The following is a 16,411-nucleotide window of genomic DNA, read 5'->3' as shown; positions in this document are numbered from 1 at the left end:
CAAAATTGTCACTCACTTTCCTAAAATGTCCTTATTTCCCAAACACATCATTACCAAATGAGTCCCCAGGAGACCTTTACTTTGCAAAATACTCACCTGGAGGGTGCATAAACAGCAGCTGACTGAAGAGAGGAGTCTCACAGTGTTTTCCCTGCCTTAATGCTACGTTTACCACCAGTCTCGTAGCTACTGGAATACATGCCTCTTTCTCACTCAAGGATCCTGTTTATATTCTGGAGCTCAGAGTCGATCATCCCAGAATTTGTCCACATCAAACCCACCCAGCTCACTGTGCCTGCATCTACCTCATGGAGCCACTCAGGGACAGCGGAGGTGGCTTTGCATGATGTTTACTCAAAGACAGCTTGTAGAGCCACTCTGAGCTGTGTGCTGAAGAATCACTGTTTGATTATGATATAATGTGGGCAAATATCCCCCAAGGTCCTGAACTGGGAGTTTAACAGAGAGATGAAGAGCCATCTGACATTCAGACCTGGTGGAACGAGCAACCAGGGAAGAGCTTTGGTAAGTTTGTACTTCTGTATATATATATATATATATATATATATATATATATGTAAAGAGAGAGAGAGGAAGTTAATCTAACTGTGTTTTCTTGTAAATATTAGTTGTAAAGTTGAAGGTAGGAGCCATGTTAACACAAACCAGGTTATTACTCAGCAAAAGAGGAGAATCTCCTGAGTGCAACTCAGTTCGAATGTTTTTCACTGAATATTATGCAGCATAATTCACCACAATATGACCCTAACAGTTGATGCTGACATTTCCAGGTCATATTTCAGAGTCATTCAGCCCTGAGCCATGCGTCCTGTGGTGATAACTGCCCTTCTGCTGCTGGTGTTTCTGGTGAACGTCCAGTCTGATATCACTAAAGGTTACTTGAATGTCAGTTCTAGAAGTAAGTATCATACAGTTACAGTCACACATGTGCTACATGAAGAAGTGGATCCCAAACTGACACACCTGTCTCCATATTACAGATCATGGACGATATCAGGGTAACCTGCGAAGAACCTGTAACAAAGGCTATCAAACCAAACCATGTAATCGTAAAGGATGGTACCGCCTGGACAAGAACCACTGTATCAGAGTTTTCCTGACCAAAAAAACCTTTTGGGAGGCAGAGGTGACAGAAACTGTAACACGCATGCATCAGACACTCAGGTGTTTTTGAAAACATCATCCTGCACACTGAGTCAGATGAGTTCTTTGGTTCCAGCTTCTCAAATGTGAGAATTTGCTGCTTTTCTCCGTCTTATTTTATAGTAAACTGAAACTCTTTAGGTTTTAGACTGTTGGCTGGACAAAACAAAGAAAATAACCGTCACAGAAATCGCTAATTTGTTGCAGCTCAAATTCCCAGCAAAAACTTTACCACGTTCACCGTCTTAGTTTAGCAGTAAACACAAAGGACAGCTGAGGCTGATGGGACTGTCATAGTTTTGCAGGTATTTGTCCAAGTACTGGACACATTTTGACCAAAGTTATTGCAATTCATCCTAATGGGAGCATGAATGTCTGAACCAGATTTCCTAGCAGTCCACTTTCACTCAACGTTACCTCAGTTTCCCTTCTGTTCTTTTATGCTCCTTACAACACCCACACATGATGTCATCCCTCAGGCACACCTTACACCGCTGACACCACTGACACTACGCCGCCATTTCAGTCTCTACGCCGCCATTTCAGTCTCGACCACAGTGGTAGACCAACCAACAGACCGACATTGCCATTGACGTCAGCCACGCTGCTAGCCTAAATGATTTAAAATATATATTAATTTCAAAATAAACATGTGTAGTATGACTGACACACCCACATCACTCATCCTACTGGGGGAAAAAATGAAGACTGATCTTTGTTCGTATTTCTCTTGATGTTAGAAAACCTGCCAAGCACACAACGGTCATCAGCCATCAGTGCACAACGCGGCGGAGCACGATGCAGTGCTTTGTAACGCGTACAAGACCTGGAGGGGGTCCAACAGCCATGGAAGGCCTATGTTTTGGATCGGAGCCCACAAACACAAGGTGAGCAGTGACTGTCTTCAGGCTGTCAGATGGCAGATGGATCAACGTTAGGCGGAGGAGTGACAGTAAGATAACGCTCTCTACGTCACTCAGGGCCAGTTTAAATGGACTGATGGGACTGCGTTCCACTTCAGCCGCTGGAACAGGCATCAGCCGGACAACTGGTTCGGACAAGAAGGCTGCGTGGAAATAAACTACATAGGTAGGCAAAAAGTGTCCAGTTGAGAGGTGAGCTAGTGTTTTAAAACTCACTGGATTAGAAGAAAATACAGATATACATGTGGGCTGCCCAGTGGCGAGAGTGCCAGTCTCCGTCCTTCCAGAAGGTTCCTGTATTATATATGTAGCAGAACAGTAGTGGATGACCTGACGACTGAACAACTGAGTTCAACTTGATGACGTATTGCAGTTTGGTGGTAGGTGGCCGTGGTTTAACCGTCATATCATGATTGTAATTGTGATGCAGAGGCACACGTTACTGTTGCGTACGTAAACCACACAAATGGTGACCTCCGAGCGCCTCTGAATGTGATGTTTTCTGTTGCTAATGTTTTGCAGTGTGGGGAGCCTGGAACGACGAGGCATGCTGGGCAAAGAGGCCCTTCATGTGTGTCACGAGGATGTGATCGTCGTCGGCTTTCACAGCCGACCGGCCGCGTCTGCATGATAACCACCGCAGCTTTCAAACTTACCGCAATAAAAGCTTCAGCAATCATGCTTCCTGTTTCATTTCTAATTAGCCATGCGACTGTAGAGGTGTATGAATGTCCTCATACTCTCAGGTTTAATGTCACCTTTACACCAAATGGAAATATTCTAGATGTCTTGTGCGTTATTTCAGTAACAGGGGTTAGGGTTATATATTGTAATTAATGTCTTTTTTTAATGACAATAAAACATTTACTTCGACTTTATTACTATCACATTTAAGCCATAATATATAACAACTAATTCTGGGTTGCCAGGTTGTGAAAAAGAGCCTGGTGTTTATCTTTTCTATTTGGTAATAATACAGATATAAATGTTGGCACCATATTTATCATTGCTTAATAAGTTGTTGATGAAAGGAATTTGGTTGCTGTGGGAACCTACCTAAAAGTTTAAATAAAGTTCTGTGGATTTGAATAATATGTAAAGATGATTATTCCCTTTGGCCATTGACGTGTAGCGTTGATCAGAAGCTCCTCAGATATGATGCAGTTATGTTGTTCTTCCTTTGATTTGTCACCCACCTGTACACTGTACACTGTACAGCAGGGAATAGACACGTTGATTAAATATAAAATATTGTATTTTCAATGTACTTAAATGTTGACTCTGAGTCTTTGGGCAGAAGTGGCCCTGCCGCGGATGATCAGCTGTTACTGTGCTTGGATTTTGCTCTGCAGTGTCACCGGGATTCATTTTCCTGTATTTGGGCTTTTATTTGTAGTTTATATTATAACAATTTCATTTCTCTTATATATACTCATGTTGACTAGTACATGTCTCTGAAAGAAAAAGTGAACGTTAATGGATTTGGACTCCAATTAGTTTTATTAAGGGGACACCCGGATCTGAGTTTTGGAACAGCGGTTAGCTCGTGTGTTAGGTGTGTTTAAGCCTATATTTGTTTACTTTTTGTCAAACTGGTATCATTAAAACTATCCCGAATGAGTTATTAGCAGCTCCTGTTTTCACTGTACCCATGGATGTCCAGACAACTGTCACTAAACGACTTTGATACACAAGAAAACCTAAAAACGTGATAATTCCCAGGCAAGTTCTGAAGCGTCCTTTTTTCTGTGATTTCTACGCGGATTTACGGACGTTTATTCGCGATGGACGTCGGAGATAGTGGCATCCTGGAAAAGTGTGAGTCAAACTGCATCTTAAAATACGTTCGTCATGTCTGTGTGTTCAGATGTGGTAAAGTTATGACTCCGAGAAGGAGGCCAATGTTTGACGCAAATTGCGGCACTCGGGAGCTAAACCGCTGCAGCCTTATTTTATGTGATTCTGTTATTACAGCATCTGTTAGGTTATTAGTAAAATTAAAAACATGGAAACAATCCCTGTGAAAATTAGGTCTGCTACAGTGTCATTCTCAACTCTGCCACCAGATGCCGCCAAACTCCATTTAAGAAGCGTTAAAGTGGAGTCAAACCCTTGAATAATAAGCATAATGAATGACCATCAGTTAATGCCACCTGCAAATGCACCTGTACATTTAGTTACATTTCGAGGGAAAACGTTGTAAAAACACAATAAAAACGCTTCAAAATAACCTCAGTTGATATGAGATGACTGCAAGTATCATCCAACAGTGGAATAAGTAATGAGATCTTTTGCATTTTCATTATTACATTTCCTTCAACTTTCAGATCAAATGTTGCACTGATTCATTGAATGAATTACAGTTATTCTACTTTCTCATATTCTTTTCATTTAGCAGCGTGTACTTTCTTTATTGATGGTACTTCAGCAGACGAGCCCTCATCACGATGAATTATTGATTAATTAAACGAATCTGTGCTTTGTCGACAGTTTCATGATGTAACGTGCAGCTTCAGCGAAGGACTGATGGAGCTGGAAGAGACAAACATAGTTAGATCAGCCCTCCCACACAGCTCTGGGGTCAGCTGCTCACCTCACTGCTGTAACAGAATCAGTGTGTTGGCGTTTATTATTATATATGATCTCACATTTATTCAGTGGAGACTGGCTTTCTTTAAGCTCTGCTCTGAAATCGGCCTTTTCTTGTGACCTGAAAAGGTCTTTTTCTTAAAGGCATGATGCGGCATCAGTTACTCACCGGCAGCCAAACGAATGTAATCAATAACCGGTGGGCAGTGTGGGAAACAGGCTGCTTGGCAGGTTTCAAGTGTGATACTTGGACCACGAGACGCGATGTTAAGAGATGCATTGGATTTTTATGTGGGATGTGCTGGATGACATGACTATATAATCCAGCCAGTCCCGAGAGGTCTCAGTGCTTACCTGCACAGGTAGTCTGTAACCCAGATCTGCACAATACGAGGCTGAAAGAGAAGAGCAGCTTTACAGGCTTCAGACAGACAAGATCGTCTGGGAAGAAGAGACAACAAAGAGACGCCGGATGTAACATAAAACTCATCGTGATTTCAACAGAACAATAACTGCACAATACATCGATCAGTCAGGTCAAGACAAAGCAGCGTCTGTCTCTTCTCCTGCTGCGGTACAATCTGACCTCCGACCAGTCGTGAGGAGTCATCTGCAGGATAAAAGGCAGAGAGGCAGCAGAGGCTGCCAATACCTGCTGATCCTGGAACAGGTGAGTCGACTGGAGTTCAATCATTATAATGATTACTTTATTTAATTGCAGTGTCATTAAGGGCTATATATATATATATATATATATATATATATATATATATATATATATATATGTATATATATATGTATATGTATATATGTATATATATATATGTATATATATAATGGATTCATCGTTTGCAGCCTGTAAAATGTTCTTAACTTTGTGCTCGTGTGTCCTGACAAGCCACGCATCCCGCACCGCCTCCGCCATGAAGTTGTTCGGTGTGTCCGTCACACTCTGCACCCTCGCGACCCTGAGCCGAGCCGCCCCCTTCAACTCCACCTCGGTGTCCAGGCACGCGGGCCTCTGCGAGTACGCGAGGCAGCACGGACACGGCGCGGTCGGAGCGTTCGTCCCGCAGTGCGACGGCCGCGGGAACTTCCTCCCGCAGCAGTGCTCGGGCTCGACCGGGTACTGCTGGTGCGTCGACGTCATCACCGGAGAGGAGATCCCGAACACGAGGACGCCGCCGGGGGCCGTGCCCGTTAACTGTGGTGAGGTTCATTCTGCCACATGTACATGTACTCAAGTACTGCACTTCAGTACAATTTTGAGGTACTTATACTTGAGTGTTTCCATTTTCTGCTTTTGCTACTTTCTACAGCGAAAACTAATATTGTACTTTTTACTTCACTCAAATCAAAAACTTTGTTTGCTCTGTTACAGTTTAAACTATCCACCAGTATATAAAATATATAAAGTATATAAAGTATTCAAATTAGTTCCACATCAGAACCCTTTAATGCATCAATACTAATACTCCAATACAACATAACGCTGACAGGACTCGCTCTGTCTAATGACATTAAAGTATTATTAGTCATGCAGTATTTTGTATAGTGTGGTGTTGGTACTTTTACTGAAGTAAAATCTGTCAATACAACAATATGTCTTCACCACTGTTCTTGTTTGTGAGATTACTTATTTTATAGAAAGCATAGGTTTTTTTCTTTATATATTTATGTATATATAAATATATATATATATATATATATATATATATATATATATATATATATATTTATATACCAATGTTTTGCGCAGGTGGGGCTGTGAAATGATTGCCAAAATTATAATAACTTATTTTGCCAAAAGTGACATCACAATCATTTTTCAGTATTATTACCACAAGAGTTTGTCTACACTTCAGCAAATTTTAAATGGAGTTTGGTGCCATCTGGTGACGCTTTGTGGCATTTTCCCAGGGATTGTTTCATTTTTTTTTCTACAAATAATTTATTAGATGCTGTAATCAGATAATTAAGGCTGCTTTGTAAATTCAAGTTGCTTTAAATGAAGTGAAATACTGCTGAATCAAACTGGTGATTGCAGCCCCACTAAAATAATTCAGGCTACTTTTTGTGTAGACAAGGAGTTCTACTGCCCCTACGGCTGGTCCCGCTTCGGCCAACGGTGTTACGTCTTCATCGACAGCACGAAGACATGGCCTGAAGCCGAGGTAAGGACTAGATCCTCTAGCGTCCCCCGGAGGCCGAGATGCTCGTTCCACAGAATGAAATGTGACTCAGCAAATCACACAGCCAGCCATGTCGTAAAGGATCTTTCTCGTCTCGTCACCTACAGAGTTACTGTCTGTTTGAAGGCGCCAACCTGGCGTCAATCCACAGTTACGAGGAGAGTCACTTCGTCCAGGCTTTGACCAAAGGAGACTCCCACGACTTCCCCGAATCCTGGATCGGTGGCCACGATGCCATACATGTAAGGAAATCTGTAGGTTCAGTCCATAACCCGAGCAGCACGGCTCAGTCTGAGATATTATCCAGCAGTTAGCTTCTTCTTCAGCTGATGTCATTCAATCAAACATCTGTCTAACTGTATGAATGTGTGTGTCCATCCACAGCACTGTTTTTGGTTGTGGAGTGACGGCTCCAAGTTTCACTACGAAAACTGGTACAAGGACCACGAAATAGAGAGAAATGAGCACTGTCTGAAGATTAATTATGGATGTAATAAACTACACACACACACACACACACATACACACACACACTGACTTAATACTCAACCTATTAGAATATTTCAACCCAGGAAGATCTCATGCGTTTCTGTTTTCTGCAGACGAGCAGAAGTGGACCTACGCCTTCTGCAACGAGACTCTCCCTTTTGTTTGTGCCAAGAAGATCTGAACCCGGACCTGACCATCAAAAACCACCTGACACGGTCTAGGCTACGCGCGCTGGATCCAACAGTTCAGTTCCTCCCCCTGCTTTCTTTCCTGGTCTTTGTTATATATGACTGATAGATATTATACATGTGTAGCTTTGTTTGCAAAGATGTGTCTCCCCAAGATATGGTTCAAGTCTGGCTGACCCACCTGCAAAGATCCGGTCCAGATCCATCCAGCCTCTGATTCCGGGCCAACCTGTTGAACTCGTGGCGCTTGTGTCATATCTGGGTCAGCGTATTACCTCCTTCTTTTGTATGAAGTGAATACAATCCACTATGCTGCAAGACTTCAATAAAACAATAAGCACATTAGAATTAGTTTGAATTACATCAATAAAACATTGCACAACACGGAACTGAAGTAGTGAAGATTTGTGTCACAAAATAAGGAAATTATGAATTTCTACCGACATGTAAAAAGATGGTAACTGCACAAAACGCTAGATATGAATTTGTGCATTATTGTCACAAATCAAATCAAAGTTACTCCAAACACTTAACAGAAAACAAAGAGAGATTATAAGAAGGTGTCGCAGATTCAGAGGTCAGTTAATAACGTTTCATTTCTTGGTTTAGGATTATATTATGTACAGAAAGTCAAAGTGCTTCATGTTTGTGTGTTCCGGCCTGTGATTTCCTAACGCAGCACCTCCTCGACCTCAACCCTTTTGGACTCAAACAAACATCAGTTGCTCAATCGTCTGCATCTTTCCAGAGAACATATCACTCAACGATATATTCAAAGGAATGAGCAAAACCCAGTGTTCAAAATACGTAATAAAATGTGGATAATTTGACTCAGCACGTGATGCCGGTTCACGTCTGGCTGAGGTGAAGTGCCACTGAGAAGTCACCGTCTGAGCTCCGTATCTGCACACTGTCATGGTGGAAATCAATCCAAGACATGATGCTAGAAACAGGTCGTGAGTCGGGGAGGGTCTCCACGCTGCCAGGAACTCAATTCTGATTGGAAAATACTGAATCCTTTATTTATTTTTTTAGTTATTACTGGATTTAACGTCAAGAACTCAGTTGATGTAAAATATGTTACAGAAAGCCAGTTTTTCAGCCAGGATCATGGTCTAGATTAAGACCTTCACCTGATTTAAACCAGCAAAATGTTTACAGCTGGATTTGTTAAACCATCTCAAAACAAATAACATACAGTCAAAACAGTAATGTTGAACACTTTGTCTCCGGATGACAGCATTGGCTTGAAAGCAAAAGTGTCCTTTTGCCCTTTTGTTCCTTCACTAACGGCAGTGACTCATGTTGGGTAAACTGTCCCAGCACTTATTGGCCAGTTTGAGCAGATCAATGAAAGTGGGGGAGGACGCCCACTCACACTGAGACGGAGGATAAGTACCTGGTCAAAGCAGATTTTAGGGACACAAAGGAGTGGAGGACACTGAGGACGGTGGAGCGACTGACGGGACTTTGAGAAGAGTAACTTTATCGACAGTAGACGATGAGGACGCTGCTGCTGCTGTGTGTGTGTGTGTGTGTGTGTGTGACCTGGGCTCAGGATAATCTGGAGTATGACGACTATGACCTGGTGAGTGTGTCTGAGTGTGTTCAGCCATGTCACCGAGTACTGAGGACGCGTTATTAAACATCAAGCTGATTCTTTTACATGTAATGTTTCATGTCTATACGTCTATGACATACATGACACATACAGCACGTCAGAAGGACATTTTTAATAACTCAACAGATAATGCAGCTTTTAAACAACGACTTACAAACAGAAGAATTTCACATATATTCACAATCATTTCCTTTTGTGTCCCACAGGACGCCAAGAACTCCCCAGCAAAGAATGCGACCGTACGTAGAAGACGCTGACACAGTTGGATTCATATCATGGATTATGTTTTCATTTATACCTCGTACCTGTGACACCTCTGTCTTCCCTGCAGACTGTAGATGCTCGAGGTCACCGTCCACTAACAAGGGGGAGGGAGACCTACAACCCTAACCGCTATGCCCCGCCCCCCATCAGCGGCGGTGCCAGGTACTGCAAACTGACAATTCAAATGTATTCTAATGCAACCACCCCCAGTAAGAATACTAATAATAATACTACCTTTAGAAGCAAAGTAATGCTTAAAAGTATTGGATTATTATTCCAGATGCATTGCAGCATTTTAACGTTGCAGCTCGTTGAGGAGGAGCTAACATGAACCTGCTTTATATATTTTGGTGTATTTTATTCTATAACTGCATCATCATTTTTCAGATGACTATCAGATGAACTGCAGCTGTGAAGTAAAAAGTACAGTATTTCCACGTGAAATGTGGTGGACTAGAAGTATATTCTGTAGCTAAAGTACCTCAAAATTGTACTTAAGTACAGTACTTGAGTAAATGGTACTTGGTTACTTTGCAGATATTTGTTCATAATTTAAATGTTACCCTGATGATGATGATGATGCTAGATGGAAAGTTAAGGGGTGACCTCAGTTATTACAAGTCATCCTCACGGTGGCACTCGAGCAGACGTCAGTAGGATTCATGTTGGTCCATTTAACGTCAGTCCATCCAGTAGTTACAGAGATATTCTAGTTGGGAGCAAAGTGGTGGACTGACCGTGCTGCTAGAATGGGTCAAACTTCAGACACCACAGAGTCTGAGATGGTAGTGAAGCGTCTCTTGCTTTCCGTCCAGGTATCGCGGCCGTCCCACCCCAGCTCCGGTCGGGAGACCACAGGTGAAGGAGAAGGAGGAGCAGCCTGAAGCCGGAGGATGCACACACGCCTCAGAGGAGATGGTAGGAGGACGTTAGCTTAGCAGATGCTACATTTCTGCTGCTACAGTCAGTAGAAGGAAGCCACTGGTTTCTGGATGCTGTAGAAATCAACAAGCTGAGTGGGAAGCCATCATTATTTTGGTCAAGGTTATTGTTGCGTGATAATGTAGTCTTGAGTCGGGACTCCTTAGAAAATTCTTTCTTTTTGGTGTATTAAAGTAAAAACAGCAGTCCTTTTACTTCAAGAAACCACCAGATTCCAATGATTGAAACTGGTCAGTGCTGATGTATACAGTATATACAGTATAGATACTGGGCTAACGCACCAGTATGGTCCAATGAGTAAAGATAGAAAAACAAAAACAAAGAAAAAGAAAAGAAAAAAGAAAAAGAAAATGCATGTTAGTCATTGACCCACTGAAAACGAAATGTTCCCGTCCATCAGGGTGTTTTGTGTCCCAATGGCTGCGAGCTGAAGACTGCACTGCTGAAGCAAGAGAGGAACGTCAAGACGGTAAACTGATTTACTGAATTCAATTGTGTTTTCTGTCTTTTCTTTGTTTGTTTATTACCAGAAGCCTTTTCTGAGAAACGCTTGTTACAAGAGAATCTGTATCTGATGACACTTTAAACCAATGTTTTATGGAATTAATTACTGGCATTGTTGTCATGTTGTCATAGAGAAAATATTGGGAGTGACTGATCTTTTTTAATTTATTGTCGCCTACATTTCTCACAGAGCATCAATGAACTGAAGCCTCAGGTGGATGATTTGTCCCGATCCTCCAACAACGTCTACAACTACGTCAACAGCATTTCCAACTCTCTGAGGGAGAGGCAGAGGGTCGTCAACGGTGAGAAAGACCTGATGAGTTTTGTTCATTGCTTCAAAGTACATCTTGAGATATTTCTTTGGTTAAAACTCAATACAAAGTCTTTAATCCACATTATTCACTTAAGAGTTCCTCTATGACACATTGTGTACAGGAGACACAACATCGTGTCTAATCCTAAATATGCAGCCTGTTGTTTGAAGTGCTGAATTGTCTTTTCTGTGGCTGTCCGTCTCTTCCTCCTCTCAGACAACAGCAGGGTGGTCAGTCAGTACACTGATCGAGTGGAGGAACAACATTCCTACATCAAGGAGACGGTGGACACTGTCTTCCCTTCCAACATCAGAGTGCTGCAGGTAAAGAGTCAAAAAGAGGAAACATTTTGTCATTTCAAAATTTTAAAATTAGACCAAAACAAAAAGAAATTCATACAACATACAAACAAAACAGATGACATCGCTTGAAAGGGATCAACAGGTCCCAGAATCTAGTGTATCCAACCTTAAAGACTACAGTCCCCCAATGTAAAGTGCTGTGTGGCTGCAGGGGGTCCTGGACAAGATCAGGTTGAAGATCCAGAAGCTGGAGAAGGCCATCCTGGCCCAGAGGGAGGTGTGCAAGGAACCGTGCAAGACCAGCTGTCCCATACCAGTGGTTTCTGGTAAGTGCGGTGCCCCCTAGAGGCTGCAATGTTCAACATACGCCACAAGATAAGGGTGCAGCTTGAGGCGATGGTGAAGCAATGGTCAGGGGGTCACCAAAAATGTTAAGATTCGTATTCCGATGTGGATCATGAACATCAATACCACATTTCATGGAGGTCTGGAGGGTAGTTACCTTGTTTTGGACTAAAGTACTGGACGGACAAATAAACAGTCAAACCCAAAGCTAATGGGACAATATAACAAGAACTTAAACACACCTGGGATTATCAGACATCTAAATTATTACTGTACCTGGCCCTGATACAACGACGTACATGTAGTTTTCTCTGTTTAACCGTTCTCCTGTGTGATCCAGGTAAGGAGTGTGAGGACATCTTCCGTCGTGGAGGAAAAGACTCCCAGATGTACCTGATCCAGCCCGACGCCTTCTACCCTCCGTACAAGGTCTTCTGTGATCAGACCACCCAAAATGGAGGTGAGAATATCAGTCAGTTAGGCCACCTACACCATTATCCCTCAACTATAACTTGGTTGGTTTTTACTGTAAATACCTGGATGTTGAGGCCTTTGGTAGAGGTCTTGGTGTTTTCAAGAGAACGTCTTTTATTTTCCCAGGATGGCTTCTCATCCAGAACAGGCTTGATGGCAGTGTGGACTTTGGCCGACGCTGGGACGAATACCGACGTGGTTTCGGCAACGTCGCATTCGATGTTGGCAAGGGTCACTGTGAGACTCCCGGTAAGACTTTCAGAATATGAGACAAGAGACAAGACGCTGTGTGGAAGGAAGCTTACCCTTGGTATTTCATATCCACCATTATTCCTCTAATTTGTGGTCTAATTTGTGGCCTTTCTCCTTCGTTACGTGACAGGTGAATATTGGCTGGGTAATGACCGCATTAGTCAGGTGACCAAGATGGGCCCCACTGAGGTCCTCATTGAGATGCAGGACTGGACCGGAGCCAAGGTGAGACCTCAAGGTTCTGCAACTATTCCAGTTGTGATTCTTAAACCTTCAGTGTTATTGTTTGCTAAGATATGATTAGTAATCAACACATTGTGACATTGAATATGTCTCAGTTTGGAATGAAACTCAAATGGTTTCCGCTATCATCTAGGTCCATGCCCAGTACAGCCAGTTCACCATCCAGTCGGAGACGTCCAACTATGTGTTGGCTGTCAACGGGTACTCCGGTAATGCTGGCAACTGTTTCCTGGATGGATCCTTGGAACTCTTTGGTGAAAATCGCACCATGACCATTCACAACGGCATGATGTTCAGCACCTACGACAGAGACAACGACAACTGGTAGGACTCAAGTTTAAACCATGTGACAAAACCCAAAACATGTCGTAATTCAGTTAACCGTGAAGTCCTTCAAACAAACCAGCTCCTGTGTGTGACTGGGCTAACGTTAACTAAACACTTTTATGTGTGGTGGCGTCATCTAGAAACAGCTCATAATGTTAATTATTTACATGTGTTCATGCATCATTTTGTAAAAGTCTGTCGGGTTTTTCACGTATCTTGACACGTCTCTGTCCCTGTTTCCCTGAACCAGGAACCCTGGCGATTCAAGCAAACAGTGCTCCAGAGAGGACGGAGGCGGCTGGTGGTACAACCGCTGCCACTCAGCCAATCCCAACGGGCGATACTACATGGGCGGAGCCTACACAAAACAAATGGCCAAGCACGGCACAGACGACGGCGTGGTGTGGATGAACTGGAAGGGGAGCTGGTATTCACTCAAGGCCATCAGCATGAAGATCAGGCCTTTCTACGCCTCCTCATAATCATGTCACAAAGTGTCACATGTAACACATACAGGAAACCGCCAAAATAAAAGACACCAAAGTAAAGTGTCCCAACAGGGTTTGGGGCTAAAATGAGCCCCCAGAACAGCATCAAAGCTCTCTGTAACATTCAGCTCGTATTGAAGTGTTCCCTTTATTTTAGCTGTAACCTTTATGTGTCATCACACGACTACCAATCTGTTTCAAAGGATAAAGCTCATTAAACTAAAGAAAAATAAATGGAAAGAAATGTTTTAACGTCAGATGAAGTTGTCGTGTCTACAGATCTCGTTATATGTGACGTCTTCAGTGTGCACTACTAGGACGAGTTGATGCCAGCTGTCCTCCGCTACTCAATAAACATTGAGGAACCTACTTTCTGTCTGCTCTGGTTGTTATTTAACTGCACACGGTGTTTCATGTATTTCATTACATACCTGCTGACGTGCCCTTGAAGAAGAAACTAAATCCTTCCTGCTCCAGCTTGTCAAAGAAAACAGATCCACCGTGTCGTGGAAAAACATGCAAAGAGGCAAATTCGGTTTCAAGACAAGTAAGAACTTCAGAAACATAAGAAACACACGCAAAAAAGCATCAGAACGAACAGAACTGTGTCTGCAACGGTTGCCTGAGCACATTTTTATTAACTGATCTATGAATATACAAATAACAACATGACATGGATACAGAGATGACTGTAGAGTGAGCTGAAAGGAGAGGAGTGTGCTCTCACTGCGTTCAGGGCTAATGTTCACATGTGACTAGTTATTGAACAGAGGTAGTACGAGCCAGAGAAATACATCCTGATATTCACAGCCTTCAAAAGTTAAAATAAAAATAATAAAGTTTGAGGTGTGTCAGACATAAATATTTGGTTTGAAGTTAATGTTTGGTTGACGGGGGGGACTCTGGGCTGCAGCAGCTGTGATAGAAGGTGGTAGATTCACCATAAATTGTTGTAATTCAGTGTTTTGCTTTTCACTTTTTTTTGAAAATGTGTGTGTTTGCTGTTCACATGAAATACACTATATTGCCAAAAGTATTCACTCACCCATCCAAATAATTGAAATCAGGTGTTCCAATCACTTCCATGGCCACAGGTGTATAAAATCATGCACCAGACAAACATTTGTGAAAGAATGGGTCGTCAACTGTCAGTGGTATTATAACAAGGTGGAAGCGATTGGGAACGACAGCAACTCAGCCACGAAGTGGTAGGCCACGTAAAATGACGGAGCGGGGTCAGCGGACGCTGAGGCGCATAGTGCGCAGAGGTCGCCAACTTTCTGCAGAGTCAATCGCTACAGACCTCCAAACTTCATGTGGCCTTCAGATTAGCTCAAGAACAGTGTGTAGAGAGCTTCATGGAATGTGTTTCCATGGCCGAGCAGCTGCATCCAAGCCGTACATCACCAAGTGCACTGCAAAGCGTCGGATGCAGTGGTGTAAAGCACGCCGCCACTGGACTCTAGAGCAGTGGAGACGCCTTCTCTGGAGTGACGAATCGCGCTTCACCATCTGGCGATCTGATGGACGAGTCTGGGTTAGGGTTAAGGTTCATAAAGACACGGATGAGAGAGTTTGGTGTGGATGAACTTGACTGGCCTGCACAGAGTCCTGACCTCAACCCGATAGAACACCTTTGGGATGAATTAGAGCGGAGACTGAGAGCCAGGCCTTCTCGTCCAACATCAGTGTGACCTCACAAATGCGCTTCTGGAAGAATGGTCAAAAATTCCCATAAACACTTCCCAGAAGAGTTGAAGCTGTTATAGCTACAAAGGGTGGACCGACGTCATATTAAACCCTATGAATTAAGAATGGGATGTCACTTAAGTTCATATACGAGTCAAGGCAGGTGAGCCAATACTTTTGGCAATATAGTGTATGTTGGAAGAATCCAGACTACCAGCAACTGTTCGCGTTCATCAGGGTGGACAAACTTTTAATTTGCAGGGTGTTTGCACCGGCCAGTGGAGACGGTCTGTCACTCTGTAAACTGTGACCATGAAACCTCGTAATGAAACAAAAACAATGATTGTGTTTATTTGAATCGGTCCTTTAAAAGTTACAAAGTGCTGTTGACAGGAAAAAGAAACACCCATTCTTCTCTGCGTTACCTTCCTCATTCCAGCTCTGCAGTGTCCTCCAGCAGCTCCTCCAGAACCACCTGGTTCTGTCCGATGTCCTCAAACTGGGTCAACAGTTCCCTCTGGACCATGGGGATGGTCTTATACTCTGCGGAGGGTGCCGGGCCTACATCTATACGCTGCAGCTTGATATGGGGGATGTGTTTCCGAGGCGTAGCGGCCTTCCTTCTCTGGTTGAGAGTCTTGTCCATCTGGTCCATGTCAGTTTCAAGCGTTCGATAGCTGGAAAGATCAACGCTGAACGGTAACACCAACCGGCAGGACCCGCGGCAGGCTCGCAGCTGCATGTCAATGTCCACCTGGTGACACCGAGACATCAGCAACACATTATTCCTTTATAAAGTTCATATGGCGGACCCGTTAACGGTTAACAGTTGGTCCAAGTCCAGTGCTCACTCTCCTTTCAGCTTCATTCTGGTCTCCAGTAGCTTGAGGAGAATATCTGGCTCTTTAGCTGCTGAATGCTCCCCCATGTTCACCAGCTACCTGCTGACTTCTGACAGAAGTATTGTATTGTTGTAACCTCACCTCTGTTCGGTACAAGTCCTCCATTTGTTTCTGGGCGTTGCGGCTCAGCTCCTTGAGTTGCTGCGACAGCTCGGACGATCGTTTCCGTAGCGATGTGAGGTTCCTGGCCAATCCT

At 43.3% G+C, this 16,411-nt stretch overlaps 2 protein-coding genes and 1 pseudogene across 2 annotated transcripts; all 3 read left to right on the top strand.

Moving 5' to 3' along the window:
* LOC139306222 (ladderlectin-like) overlaps nucleotides 1-7,538 on the top strand; it is an 87,840-nt pseudogene extending 80,302 nt beyond the window's left edge.
* LOC139305723 (C-type isolectin Sp-CL4-like) lies at nucleotides 503-2,768 on the top strand. The gene is made up of 6 exons (XM_070929662.1): nucleotides 503-525; nucleotides 792-919; nucleotides 1,002-1,147; nucleotides 1,905-2,051; nucleotides 2,145-2,253; nucleotides 2,610-2,768. The coding sequence occupies exons 2-6, from the start codon at nucleotides 823-825 to the stop codon at nucleotides 2,675-2,677; spliced, it is 567 nt and encodes a 188-aa protein (XP_070785763.1). The 5' UTR covers nucleotides 503-525; nucleotides 792-822; the 3' UTR covers nucleotides 2,678-2,768.
* Nucleotides 7,539-9,046: 1,508 nt separating the features above from the next.
* fgb (fibrinogen beta chain) lies at nucleotides 9,047-13,618 on the top strand. The gene is made up of 13 exons (XM_070929849.1): nucleotides 9,047-9,133; nucleotides 9,373-9,405; nucleotides 9,498-9,592; nucleotides 10,246-10,348; nucleotides 10,773-10,841; nucleotides 11,067-11,181; nucleotides 11,410-11,516; nucleotides 11,707-11,821; nucleotides 12,181-12,300; nucleotides 12,441-12,563; nucleotides 12,697-12,791; nucleotides 12,943-13,133; nucleotides 13,387-13,618. The coding sequence occupies exons 1-13, from the start codon at nucleotides 9,047-9,049 to the stop codon at nucleotides 13,616-13,618; spliced, it is 1,485 nt and encodes a 494-aa protein (XP_070785950.1).
* The last annotated feature ends 2,793 nt before the right edge of the window (nucleotides 13,619-16,411 follow it).

This window comes from Enoplosus armatus, chromosome 23 (genome assembly GCF_043641665.1).
Source record: "Enoplosus armatus isolate fEnoArm2 chromosome 23, fEnoArm2.hap1, whole genome shotgun sequence".
NCBI lineage: Eukaryota > Metazoa > Chordata > Actinopteri > Centrarchiformes > Enoplosidae > Enoplosus > Enoplosus armatus.
Note: the sequence above shows the minus strand (reverse complement) of the source record. Positions and strands in the feature narration are given on the sequence as shown.

Excerpts from the sequence above, each read along its gene's own strand:
- LOC139305723 (XM_070929662.1), top strand. The coding sequence starts at position 823 with ATGCGTCCTGTGGTGATAACTGCCCTTCTGCTGCTGGTGTTTCTGGTG. Across the intron at positions 1,148-1,904 it reads AAACCTTTTGGGAGGCAGAG|AAAACCTGCCAAGCACACAA; the intron begins GTGACAGAAACT and ends TCTTGATGTTAG. Across the intron at positions 2,052-2,144 it reads TCGGAGCCCACAAACACAAG|GGCCAGTTTAAATGGACTGA; the intron begins GTGAGCAGTGAC and ends TACGTCACTCAG.
- fgb (XM_070929849.1), top strand. The coding sequence starts at position 9,047 with ATGAGGACGCTGCTGCTGCTGTGTGTGTGTGTGTGTGTGTGTGTGACC. Across the intron at positions 11,517-11,706 it reads CCAACATCAGAGTGCTGCAG|GGGGTCCTGGACAAGATCAG; the intron begins GTAAAGAGTCAA and ends GTGTGGCTGCAG. Across the intron at positions 12,564-12,696 it reads GGGTCACTGTGAGACTCCCG|GTGAATATTGGCTGGGTAAT; the intron begins GTAAGACTTTCA and ends GTTACGTGACAG.